Source organism: Misgurnus anguillicaudatus, chromosome 9 (assembly GCF_027580225.2).
Source record: "Misgurnus anguillicaudatus chromosome 9, ASM2758022v2, whole genome shotgun sequence".
NCBI lineage: Eukaryota > Metazoa > Chordata > Actinopteri > Cypriniformes > Cobitidae > Misgurnus > Misgurnus anguillicaudatus.
In genome coordinates, this window is record NC_073345.2 from 35,850,679 (window position 1) to 35,863,811 (window position 13,133).

At 36.4% G+C, this 13,133-nt stretch overlaps 1 protein-coding gene across 16 annotated transcripts in view; it reads left to right on the top strand.

Annotated features, from left to right (window-relative positions):
- tcf4 (transcription factor 4) overlaps window positions 1–13,133 on the top strand; it is a 237,237-nt gene that overhangs the window by 120,221 nt on the left and 103,883 nt on the right. For all 16 annotated transcript variants that reach the window (XM_055179350.2, XM_055179344.2, XM_055179343.2 and 13 more), the window contains 2 exons: window positions 7,569–7,621; window positions 12,650–12,746. In XM_055179350.2, coding sequence (XP_055035325.2) covers window positions 7,569–7,621; window positions 12,650–12,746 — 150 coding nt within the window. The remainder of the gene's footprint in view (window positions 1–7,568; window positions 7,622–12,649; window positions 12,747–13,133) is intronic.

The window sequence follows — 13,133 nt, forward strand, 5'->3', positions numbered from 1 at the left end:
GCAAGTTATACATTTACTAGCAGTCCAGCTTGTAATTACCAAACTGTGCACGGATGAAGAAGAATGCTGAATTTTTGATGCAGGCACTAACAGGAAGGGCATTATGACAATGTTGGTGCCTCATACGTATATGATAAAGATAATGACAGTGGAAACAGCAAGACGATCAATCACGTGGGTTTAATGTTCACTACGTCAGAATGTATCCAGTAAATGCGTTTTCATCTCCCGTTATTCACATTTTTCTTTATCACATAAATCAAAAACCACCTTAAGCAAGCGTAAAAACTTTTTGCGAATGAAACTGCATTAGGGCTGTAACAATATATCGCATGTCCCATTAAAAAGGCCTGTCTAAAATCGAATCTGCATCGCGATTCTGTGTTTCATGCGCAGCTTGTGCGTGTACTATGGCGTTTTGGTTGGTAAGAAGTCCGTTATCAATCTAAAATCATTATGAGTCTGAGTCGTTTATAATGTGTATTTGAAAAAGCAACACTCGTTAAACAAAGTCATTCAAAATATTCTTTATTATCATGAAACTACCTGAAACAATTTGAAGAACAGCGATATAAATATTCCTGTAGACATTTTACTGGAATAGGGTTTGTAACGCTACTTCTTCTGTGTCACAAGTGGCGTTTCTGCACGAGTGCGCCCCCTGGCTTTTGGATGTGGCGGCATTTCACCGTAATTCATTCAAATTCATTCATTTAGAAAACGCGCATTTGCACGATAAATCGTTACAGCCCTAAACTGCATTGTGTAACTTTTATAAGGATCTCTTTGGTTTGGATCTCAAGCCGTTGGTTGCAATGCGCAACCTCACCACTAGATGCCACAAAAATTTACACACTGCACCTTTAAAATGAGACGTTTTTATCTCCATATATCGCGGGTCTACTTACATGGAAGTCGCTGTCATGTTTCTACAGTAGCCCCTAAAGGAATAGTCTACTCATCTTCAATACTAAAACATGTTATTACCTTAACTAAGAATTGTTGATACATCCCTCTATCATCTGTGTGCGTGCACGTGGGCGCTGGAGCGTGCTGCGACGCTTCGATGGCGTTTGGCTTGGCCCCGTTCGTTCAATGGTGCCATTTAGAGATAAAGTTAGAAGTGACCAAACACATCAACGTTTTTCCTATTTAAGACGAGTAGTTATACGAGCAAGTTTGGTGGTACAAAATAAAACGTAGCGCTTTTCTAAGCGGATTTAAAAGAGGAACTATATTTTATGGCGTAATAGCACTTTTGGGAGTACTTCGACTCGGCGCAGTAACACCCTCCCTCTCCCATTATGAGAGTGAGAAGGGGAGCGGACTTTTCAGGCGAGTCGAAGTACTCCCAAAAGTGCTATTACGCCATAAAATATAGTTCCTCTAACTTTATCTCTAAATGGTAGCATTGACTGAATGGGGCTAAGCTAAATGCTATCGAAGCATCGCAGCGCGCTCCAGCGCTTACGTGCACGCACACAGATGATGTATCAACAATTCTTAGTTAAGGTAATAACATATTTTAATATTGAAAATGAGTAGACTATTCCTTTAATGGACAAACTGCTCTACAGCGCGCATTTCATCCCTGTGTTGTCTCAGACAACGACGTGTTTGTCCTGTGGCAGCTACTGTAGCTTCTCATTGCGTTTTGAAATTAAGGTTGGTTGCAATTCGCAATCTGGCTGCTAGATGCCGCTAAAATACACATTGAACCTTAAAGGGATTTTTATTAGAAATTTGGTGTTTCCATCACTTGTTACTTCAAAACGCTCAGTGTGATTGAAACGCAGCTAATGACTGAGATAAATATAAATGTATTAGTGTGATTTGAGTGTGTATTGCCTGTGTTGTGTCTGTGTTTGTTAGAGTTTGTCTTGACGTCTGTGTTTGTGACAGCTCGGTTATTTGGCTCAGGTGAGATCTGCTGGTCGTGGATCAGAGCAGAGGGTTATGGGTCGTCTGATGAACTGACATGTGAGAGTCTGGCTGACAACATAGAGCACAGGTCTGGGTTAATGAACTCACTGTGTGTGCGTGTGTGTGTGTGCGTGTGTGTGTGTGTGTGTGTGTGTGTGTGTGTGTGTGTGTGTGTGTGTGTGTGTGTGTGTGTGTGTGTGAGACAGGTGGCTGTACCTTTCACCTGTCAAAGAACCCAACGTGTGTAGAGTCCAATATTGCTAGTAACTTGATGGAGTTATGAAAAATAGATCTCTTGTTTTCATGGAGCGGTAGAGATGTCTTTGATTAATGTTAGTCATCTGTCACTTTACTATAGTATTTGGTAAAAGCTTATTACAATGGAAGGTCTCTCTCTCTCTCTCTCTCTCTCTCTCTCTCTCTCTCTCTCTCATTGTCACATGTGCTTTATTCTTTCATTCAGTCTCATGCTTGACTCTTTTATCTCTCATTTGTGTGGAGAGACGGCGCACACAGAGTGACAGATGAAAGAGAGATAGACAGGAGCTGGAGAGTGAGACAGGCTCTGTTTGTCTCTGACAGAACACCTAACGCTATTAATGTGAGTCTGTTTTGTGTCAGAGCGCTTTAATTTCATCTGTGTAAGACACACACATAGACACACACAGACACACACACACACATCTGTCACTGTAACTTCATTAGATACTGACGAGGGCCTGGAGCTGAAGTACACACACACACACACACACACACACACACACATTGCACAATGCCTCTTACACACACTTGCAACAATACAGTAATAGTATATGAAATATGACAGAATATTAAAGTTAAATATAAATATTTAGATTAAAACTGCATTCTGTGGTGAACACGGGTCAATATTTAGTGTCAGTGGATTATTTTATTGGTTTATTATAAGGTCAATAATGGATGCATTGCTGTTTGTTTAAAGGCCTTACAGAATGACTGAATAACAAACACTGCAGTATTCATCCATTGGCTTGTGTTAGAAGTGATGTTAGCATACTGCACACTATTCATTATGTAGTGTATACTACAGACACAGTTGTATGTAAAGCAGTGTGCAGTGACAAATGTTTTAATGGTGGTATTGTTGCATGACCATATGTTGCAATTTATAACAAAAAAACGTTTGAAATATGTTGACAAATAATACTGACAGATTTTGTAACACTTCAGGATATTTTACATGCTGCATTGAGAATAATACAGAATTATGGTGATCAGTTTAGCTTTGGATTATTGATGATGATGTTTTTTATTCAGTGCCTGTCTGTCTGAACTGAGAGCATGAGAGACAGACAGATTTACTCTTGTTGTTGTTGTTGCACACAGCTAAGCTATCTGTCATGCTAATGAAGCACATTAAACTGAAACTAAAACTGCCTAGAGAAACATTACGGCTCCGGTTTTACTTTTTATAGCTCATGAGACTTAAAAGAGTTCTCGTTGTTTCTTTTAAAGTTTTAGTTAAAACACAAAAGACACACACATGTTGTTGACATACAGTATGATTATACAGTTATACAATACATGTTTAAAGTTGACTGTTTGCTCTTTGAGAGAGTTTGATAAGAAATGTTTGAGTTCATATGAGAAACGTTTTGAATCTCTTGAACAAATGTGAGCACAGATTCAGATCTCTTCTGAAATGTTATAGTAACGATTATTTTCATAATCGATTAATCGGCCGATTATTTTTCCGATTAATCTGATTTTTCACTTATTATAGCTTAATAAGGCACTAAATTAGGGTATTCACATGTAGACGTTTACTTTTAAAAGTGCAACACACTACTACAGAGGTTTACAAATATATATTTTTATTTTAATATTTTAAGCCTAAAATAAAAAAGTTTGTGCAGCTTTTAAATAGTACAACATCATGTCAAAATATAAATAAACTAGTGCTGGGCAAAGATTAATCGCGATTAATTGCATACAAAATAAAAGTGCATTTCTGCCTAATATATGTATATATATTATGGATATTTTCCCACACACACATACATATATACATTTCAGAACATTTTTATTTATATATTCATTTTTATTGTTAATATATAATATAGAATATATAAAAATATAAATAAATATATATATACACATGTAAATGTTTCTAAAATACATTTATTTATTTATTTATTTAATGTTTATTTGACAGGGACAAATGCATAAAACATTGCTTTATAAAAAAATACAAAGTAGATGCCATGCATACAGGTTTCTAGCCAAGACTAATTTGCAAAACATGAATGTGTATGTATTTATATATACATAATAATTACAAACAGCATACACTCATATGTTATGGAAAAAAACTTTTATTTTGTATGTGATTAATCGCGATTAATCTTTGCCCAGCACTAAAATAAACAAAATGTATTGAGTCTTGAGGTATGTGTTCGTGAGGAAATTTTGCCACAGATTAATAAACTCATTTTAGTATTCAACTTGAGGAAAATTAACATTATTTATACCACGGGTCTGTTGAATGCTGTATTCTGATTGGCTGAGAAATGTTCCGTGGGTAGCATTATTTTCTGGTAACCACACACCTAACTTGTCAAATGTCTTAAAAATAGGGACCATGTTTGCAATGTTTGTGGTATAAGAGGAATAATTGACTTCGGTCCTTTGAATTATTTGAAAATTATTTTCTTATAATTCAATGGCCCGTTGTCAATTATTCCTTACTTGTTATTAACAAAATAAATAAGCCATACAATATTAAAGTGATAAACATGTGTTGTTACAATAATAACTACGAATTTCATTATTGATTTTTATTGATTTTATCATGTTTTACATGTTAGAGTACTGAGTGTTTTTTATATAAGATAAATATTTGAGTAAGCAAAAACTCTTTGCTGTCTTAAAAAACAATTGAGATGTTGTAGAGATTTAATGTGTGAATGTGTTTCCTGTGAGCCAGATTGAAGGTTTTGCCTCATGTTAATGTGCAGTTTAAGATATCTGATGTTAAAATGCTTCATTTCAAACCCTGATTGAATCTCTCTCTCTCTCTCTCTCACACACACACACACACACACACACACACACACACACACACGCACGCACGCACGCACGCACACACACACACACAAGCCTTTTCATATGTCTCTCTATCATCACTCCTCTTTTAGGGCCCCCAAATCCACCTGTCTGCAGCTGTGCGTGTGTGTGTGCTTGTGCGTGTCTTTATGTCTGTGTGTGTGTGTGTGTGTGTGTGTGTGTGTGTGTGTGTGTGTGTGTGTGTGTGTGTGTGTGTGTGTGTGTGTGTGTTATATGGGTCTATTGGTCTGTTCTGGCTTTAGGTTGTGAGACCTCAGGTGCCAAAAGAGGTTTGAAAGGTGAAAGGTGTGTGTGTGTGTATAAGTGTGTGTGTGTGTGTGTGTGTATAAGTGTGTTTATGTGTGATTATATGAGTGTGTATGTGAGGACTTCCACATGGGCAGTGGCTGATAAGGAGAAAGATTCAAAGTAATAAATTACAGAGAGAGAGAGTCTGATAAATAATGGATGTGTGTGTGTGTGTGTGTGTGTGTGTGTGTGTGTGTGTGTGTGTGTGTGTGTGTGTGTGTGTGTGTGTGTGTGTGTGTGTGTGTGCGCTGAAATAAATTCATTATGTCTCACCTCAACTGGCTTTTCGCGAGCGTCTCTTGAGAAGAGCAGAGATGTTTGTCTCTCTGACCTCAAATCCAGTGACTCCGGTTATATAAATAAACATAACAGGAAATGATGTCAAATGTCTCAGAATCAGGAAAAACTTTTCAAGAATTGTGATATCATGGACATTTAAGCACTTATTCACTAATTATTGTATGCTTTTTTGTTTGAATACGCACCAGAACACTTTCAGCCTAATTCCAGGGTTCCCGCGGGGTCTTAAAAAGTCTTAAAAAGTCTGAAATTTAGAAAGTTAAATTTAAGGCCATAAAAAGTCTTAAAAATTGCCAGATTTTCACCCTAGGTCTTAAATTTAATTAACCCAAGTCTTAAATTTCTTACCTCCATTTATTCCCGAAAAGGTTGTCCGAAAAAAAATTAAAAATGGTAAATTAAAATGCCTCAGTGACGGAGGAAGAATGTATTTGATGGGTGGGCCTCTAAAAAGAAAAGTTCTGCACTTTGCGTGTCACTGAATGTCTCTTCAATCCAGTTTTTAATCATAATTTTTTAAAGAGAATACAAATGTAGGCTATTATAATCCACGCAATTCATGCCATAAGCTATATTTCAGATGTTGTGATCCGACTGTATACTGTAGGTTTGGCGAGGAAAATCTTTTCTGTGTTAATTTAACCAACTAGCCCGTGGCTTACCAGATCATTTGTAAGGTTCTGAAACAGAGGACCCAGAAGAGAAAAAATCAACACTGCTTTATTAAAAATCAACAGTCAGGCCGTCAAGTCCCGCGCCATCAACAATGAGTCAACTTTAGTGTTACACAGTTTTCATATGCAGCCTACAAATGCGACCTCTGGAGGCTCCAGCCTTCGGATTTAGAAACGGCCTTGTTTGCAACACACAACAAACCACGAACAGCCTTTTAATAGTAAATTTCCTTTTCATTTCATTATTGTGTAATTAGAGAGGGGAATAAATGCGATGGCGGTATAGCGCATATTTATGCACATAACGTATGGGTGGAGAAAGTGTAAAACATGTTAACAAGGCACATATCAGCAGCTGACCATACTGATCTTCCCATATTAGTGGATTTTGTTTGTCAAATAAATAAATAAATAAATAAACAAAGATATAATAAAAATATTATTTTTTTTAGAATTTCTGAGATCATTGTGCTGCTTTGGTCTTAAATTTCACTCATAATGGTCTTAAAAAGGTCTTAAAAAGTCTTAAATTTGACTTGGTGAAACCTGCAGGAACCCTGTAATTCACACAACATGCATACACACCTAATTTGGAAGAATTTTTTTTTGGATCATATAATATTTTGTAATTTTTTTAGTCCAGAGGAAGAGTTTTCTTTGGGATTATAGGGGAAAACGCGGTATGAATTTGTGTTTTGAAAGATGAAAGAAGAGCGTTAGTCTGTACCTGTTTTGGACGTCGGTCTACGTCATTATACAGAGCAGCGATGACAGATCTGCCGCTTTAAACCTCTTCATCTGAGCTTTATTTAAAGCTGTCTGTTTATCTTTAAGTCACGAAGGCCTGAACGTTCTCTAAATGGACGTCCTTTATCAGCTGTTGACTTTACAATAAATGAACGTCTGAAGAAAGAATGTGTGTCTTTAATGTGCCGGCGTTTATAGGGACACTTTGAAGTGAAGTTTTGCAGGCGGCACGAGAAGGGAAGCTTATGAACGCTGTGTTCTCTTATTGTGAGTCAGAGAAAGAGCGATTCAATAAAGCGTTTATGCATGAAGTTAAAAAAGACACAATGTAAAGAGGGAGACCAACACACTTTTTGTTAATTATTGCACATTAGTTTGATTGTTTTTCTGCTTGCCGTAATTCAAACAGATCTACAGTATGGTATTGAGGGAAGTGGTTTGTAATATAATTGGTGGTCTTTTTAAGTAAGATTTAATGTATTTTGTAATTTGCTTAACTGTGTCTTAAACTTTGTGTTTTATTTCTTGTAGATCTTGAAGACAGAGCAAGTTCATCATGGGGAAATGGAGTCCGTGCCACAAAGGTAAATCCCAAACATCATTTGTATATCATGCAGTGATATATGAGCAGATCATTCATCATCACTTTTCCATTGCAGATTTGTGCAAAACTTTAGCGTTATTTTTAGGGCTGTCAAAAAATTAATCGTGATTAATCACATGCAAAATAAAAGTTATTTATTTTGTATAAAAGCATTATAAAAGCATTTAAACAAAAGTTTTTTGTTTTGTATTTCTAATTTTTTTGTTTAAATGTAGCTTAAATAATTTGATTGCAACCACTTACCTTAAAAAAATTGAGTAATTTGAATCAAAAAAAGGTGTAGGAGTGTTATCCAAACATTATTGACAAGAAAAAGTCTCTTATAGACCATTTCATTGGACTCACGTCTGGTGACGCGATACTCGTCTGGTCCAAACTTTACTTCCAGTTTCAGTTTTTTTAATGGTCTGACTAGTTGCTAAACTGATCTCTTGAACAAATACCTCGTCAAAAATAACAAATGTATTGGTTTCCAAGGTAAACTACTTCTTGTTTATTTTGCTTGTTATATAAATAAACTACGTTTAAAGTACTTTGTTGTTATTTATTCTTAGCAGAGTTACATGTTGACCACCAAAGCCGCTTGTTTATGTTGTTACTGCTGAAATTGTCTATAGCTGGGAACAGACACGTATTGAGGTGTTTCTGAGAGGTTTTAGTTCATACCGCGTCATCTTCAAATAATAATTATGTGATTTTTGTTTTTTTGCCGCTTTGTGAAAAACATCTCTTTCGAATTGCCTTAAAAACAACCTCATGCGAGCCTGAAAAGTTTTTGCCAATATATGGGAGTTTTTGCAAAATGTACGTGTTTCCATTGCCGTTTTGCAAAATGTACCTTTTTTGAATTGCCTAAAAAACCACCACATGCGCGCATAAACACTTTTTGCCGATATATGGAAATTGAGGTGTTTCCATTGGCCGTACTTTCAACTCACAATGTCAATTTGAAGTGTAATGTAAACACAGATAGTATTTAAGATGAGTGTCCATAAATACTTAAAAATAAAGTTTCCAATCAGAACTAAAATAACTAAATGATTTTATTTCCTAAAAGAAGAACTTAATGAAACCTGAATCCTCATGTAAAAGTCCAGAACTCTATACTTGCAATGGGTTCTCTAAGTTTGCTTATCATCCACTATTTCTCTTTGGAGAAACCATGTACATGCATTTATTTTCTAATCTGATCATGAACTTGCGCAGTAATATTATGCGGGCAAATGATGTCAGTCTCAGTAAGGAGCTCCCTGATCTCGGCATTATTCTAGTTTGCATACATTTCTGGTGATTGTCGTAAATGTTGATCTGTATTTAAAACCCCTGTGTCAAAGAGCTGAATGGTAACTTGTTGCGATGACACACGCGTCCGCGACACGCCCCTTAAGGCATTGTTTCTGCCTTTTGTTCACACATTTATTCAAACAACACCGTGTTTACAGAGGGAAAAAAAGATTGTATTAAAATAAAGATCAGATAGGGAAACCTCTGCTTCGTGTTAATGTCGTCCATTTGTGACTGCTACTGTATAACTTCATCCAAGTAGGGGAGAGCGGGGTATGTTGTCACACTTTTCACACTGTCTAACATTTACTGAGCACCATACATCAAAATGGTATAAATCTCATACCAAATGAAAGAAGGAAGTCTTGGGCACATATGTTGTATTCATAACATCTTTATATCTTATCTCATTACAGAGTTGTAGACTGTTGAATAGTGACTGTGCACTTGTGACAATTTGCCCCATCGGAGGGTAAGTTGTCACACTAGGGCGGGTAAGTTGTCACACTAGATTATCTAAAAATAAGAACACAACTACTTAATTGTGAATATTGATTTTAATTTTTAAACTCAAACCAAACTGGAAATATAAACATCCGTGCCTGGAGAATCTGGAAAAACAATTATTTCAATCCAAATAATGCACATTTCAATTAAGTGGCAAGACCACTTTACTTTGAACTTTGGTTCAAATGTTCTATGGCTTTCACATAAAACCAGATAACTGAATGGAACGCTGCAGATAACTTGCTTAACTTAACATGTTTAACCTCTGAACAAAACAGATGCCCTGTATGACTAATAGGACTCATCTCCAGAATCACAATTCTGACACACATAAATTGCCTGGCCTGAGGTGCAAGCATCATGGGCCCAATTGTTGCATTTTACACATTTTACCCAGGTCTCCTTTGGACGACTCTTTGAAAATGGCTCTACACAGACGAGGCAGAAGCACTCTTCATCATCTGATGATGACTCTTGCATGATTTTTCTTCTTTTAGCTGCCTTGTTTTTCATAGGTCCAGATTTCTGCTTCCCTTTCTTTTGAAACAGCTTTTTGCTAGATTGAGGCTTATTCTTTTCTATATCATGTTTTCTGAGCATGTTCGATGTGTTTGTTTGTACAGGGGCAAGTTGTCAGATGTGACGACTTGCCCCAAAGTCATTGAGACAACTTGCCCCATACTTACTTGTGTGCTAATGTTGTCTAAATCTCAAGTTTAGCTCATCATATCACTTTAGCTAAAGTATCAAAAGACACTTTACGGTCTCCTCTATTTTGTGCAAAATAATCATTTTAAACATTCACACCTAACAAAGTTGTATTGCATAAAATGTAAAGTGATTTTTTTTTACTTTTTAAGCAGAAAAATAAGAAAATTGTGCTAACCTCAGATTACAGTGATCTTGACCACATGTGAACAGGAAGTTCACTATAGAAGAAGAAGTCACATAAAGTGGCTATTTGATTTTTGAGATAGAGCCTCTACTGTTGGAGTTATTAACAGTGTGACAACTTACCCGTGTGACAACTTACCCCGCTCTCCCCTACTGTTGAGTTGATCTGAATGCATTGACCTCTGGATTTGACATGGTGTCATCTCTAAAGGTCAAAGGTGACTGTGATAGGGTCTGAAGAGTTTAAGGATGAGTCTGACATCAGCAGAATTAGTGATCAGGAGCACAGAGGTGAATCAAGGACGTGCTTACAGAGCACTTTCAAACTTTCAGCTCATCCTCTGAATGCAAATGTGTTCACATCTTTAATATCTCATGAACTTACTGTGTATGTGAGAATAAAGTTTAAAGGAACATCATGAGTTTATTTCCAGTGACCTGTAATGTGTGTCTGACTTCACACGAACCGATCTTGTGTTAAAAGGCAGAAAATGCATTTGCTGTATACAGTATGGTGTTGTAGCTGATGTTATACTGTGTTCATGTTAACAGTAATTTACATTGAAAGTGGCGAGTTTTAATCTGAAGTTTACATTTGCCTTACAGAAAAAATGTGACTTTTTCCATGTTTAAGTGCTATAATTGGGTCCCCAGTGCCTTTAACTCTTTCGCCGCCATTGACGAGATATCTCGTCAATTAAGAGAAAATGCTTCCCCGCCAATGACGAGATTTTCTGTTTTTCCGCAATACCGCTATTATCCACCAGGTGGATTAGTTGCACTTCCGCAATTTATACAACCCGGAAGTATGTGAAAGAGAAAGAACTCTGTGTATGTTTTAAAGATCGCTCTGCATCTGATCTCTATCAAAAGTCCTTCGCAAAAATGGAATTATCTCAGCTTTTTGCTCAAAATTGGGTGTTTTTGAAGAAACCTACCCATGTTTGAGAGGTGATTACAAGAGAACTAATGAAGGTAGGGTGAAACTTTTTTTTTTTTGAAAGCAGAGAGTCTGTTCTTTCATCTGATATATTGTTTGTTTATATATTTAAAGAAGAACATTTTCTGGAAGGCATTAAACTTTTGTAAAAATCATTAAAAATGCTGGCGCTGGCTGGCAACTTTTTTTAAAAACGCCGGCGGGGAAAGAGTTAACTACATAGAAAATGTGAAAAAGCTCAACTCAGTAACTTAGTTTTGGTAAACCATTTTCTGCAAGCATGTGAAAAAATAGCTCATTGAATTTGGCTCCCCTTGTTATGTCAGAAGGGGGTCTAATTGTAATAATACCGCCCCTTAATCTGCACTATCCAACCACGGCACTGCAATTTAGTACAGAGAGAAAAATAATTGACAGCACAATTGAGTTTCAATTTCAACAAACCACCATTATGGTGATCAGTGTTTGCATTTCATCAGCTCATTTGCATTTATAAGGACAGCATATTTTTGCTTGCACCTACAAAGTGGCAATTTTAACATTATAATAAATTGTCTATATCAGTTTTTCCCAACCAGGGGGTCGGGGGCCTCAGCAGATTTCCAAGGGGGCCTCAAGATAAAAAAAATTGAATAAAACAAGCATTAAAATAAGCGAAAACAAGCAAAAATCAAGATGTTTTTTTTTTTTGCCATTTTAGTAACAAATATACATCTGTCTAGTCACTCCAAGTTCTATTTAAAGGCGGAGTCCACGATGTTTGAAAGCCAATGTTGATATTTGAAATCACCTAAACAAACACGCCCCTACCCCAATAGAATCTGGACCTTCTGTTGATAGACCCGCCCCACACATGCGCAACCCGGCATTTGATTTGATTTGATTGGCTCTAAGTGTGTTTTGGTAGTCGGCCCGTCTCCTTTTCCAACCCGCTTTTCAAACATCGTGGACTCCGCCTTTAATTTTATGTGGAAAAAAATGTGTGAGTGGGGGTCCTTCAAATATTGTTGTGGGGCCTTGTGAAATATAAATGAAAGAGTTGGAAACCACTGATCTATATAATATGTTGAGCTGAAACTTTACATAGATACTCTGGGGACACCAAAGATTTATTTGACATCTTATAAAAATTCTTGTGAAATGTCCCCTTTAATAATTTAAAAGAAATAAGAAGACTTTGCAGTAACAGATTTCACATAACAGATATTAACATTTAATAAAAAAAAAATTACAGAATTGACACAAAAAGTCAAATAAAATAGAATAAAAATAGAATAGGAAAAAAATTATATTGAAACTGTGTGAGTAGAAATGAATATAAAAACATACAATTCTATAAACGCAATCCTTATGTTAACCGGTTTCAACTTTTGTTTCCCGCAGAATTACGCAGACGGTTCACAATACAGTCACATGACCAGCCGGGACATCGGGTCACATGACAATATTTCTCCACCGTACATTAACTCCAGATTAGCAGGTAAGACCGATGAGATGATGTTATGATGTATCTAAAGTCATGATGGTGGAGCAGAAATTTCTGCAGGATTCCTCAAGGTCAGGAAAACCTGGAAATGCCGTGATGGAAATTTGAAATTGTGTTTTAAAGGGCAAATATATATTTACAAGTCCGCTATTAAATGTGCTGTTGGCTAAATATTGCTGTTGGATAGAGTACATTATTTATTTTCTGATGAATGGGTTCAACTGGTTCACAAATGGCTGAGTTTAAATGCTTTTTAAAATCCTGGAAATGTCATAGAAGATCCAGTAGTTAGTAAATGCTGGAACCCAGTTTTAATGGGAATGTGTATGATTGTGGTTTTTGTTTTGTGCGTTTTAAAGTTTATCTTGACTGTGTGTTTTC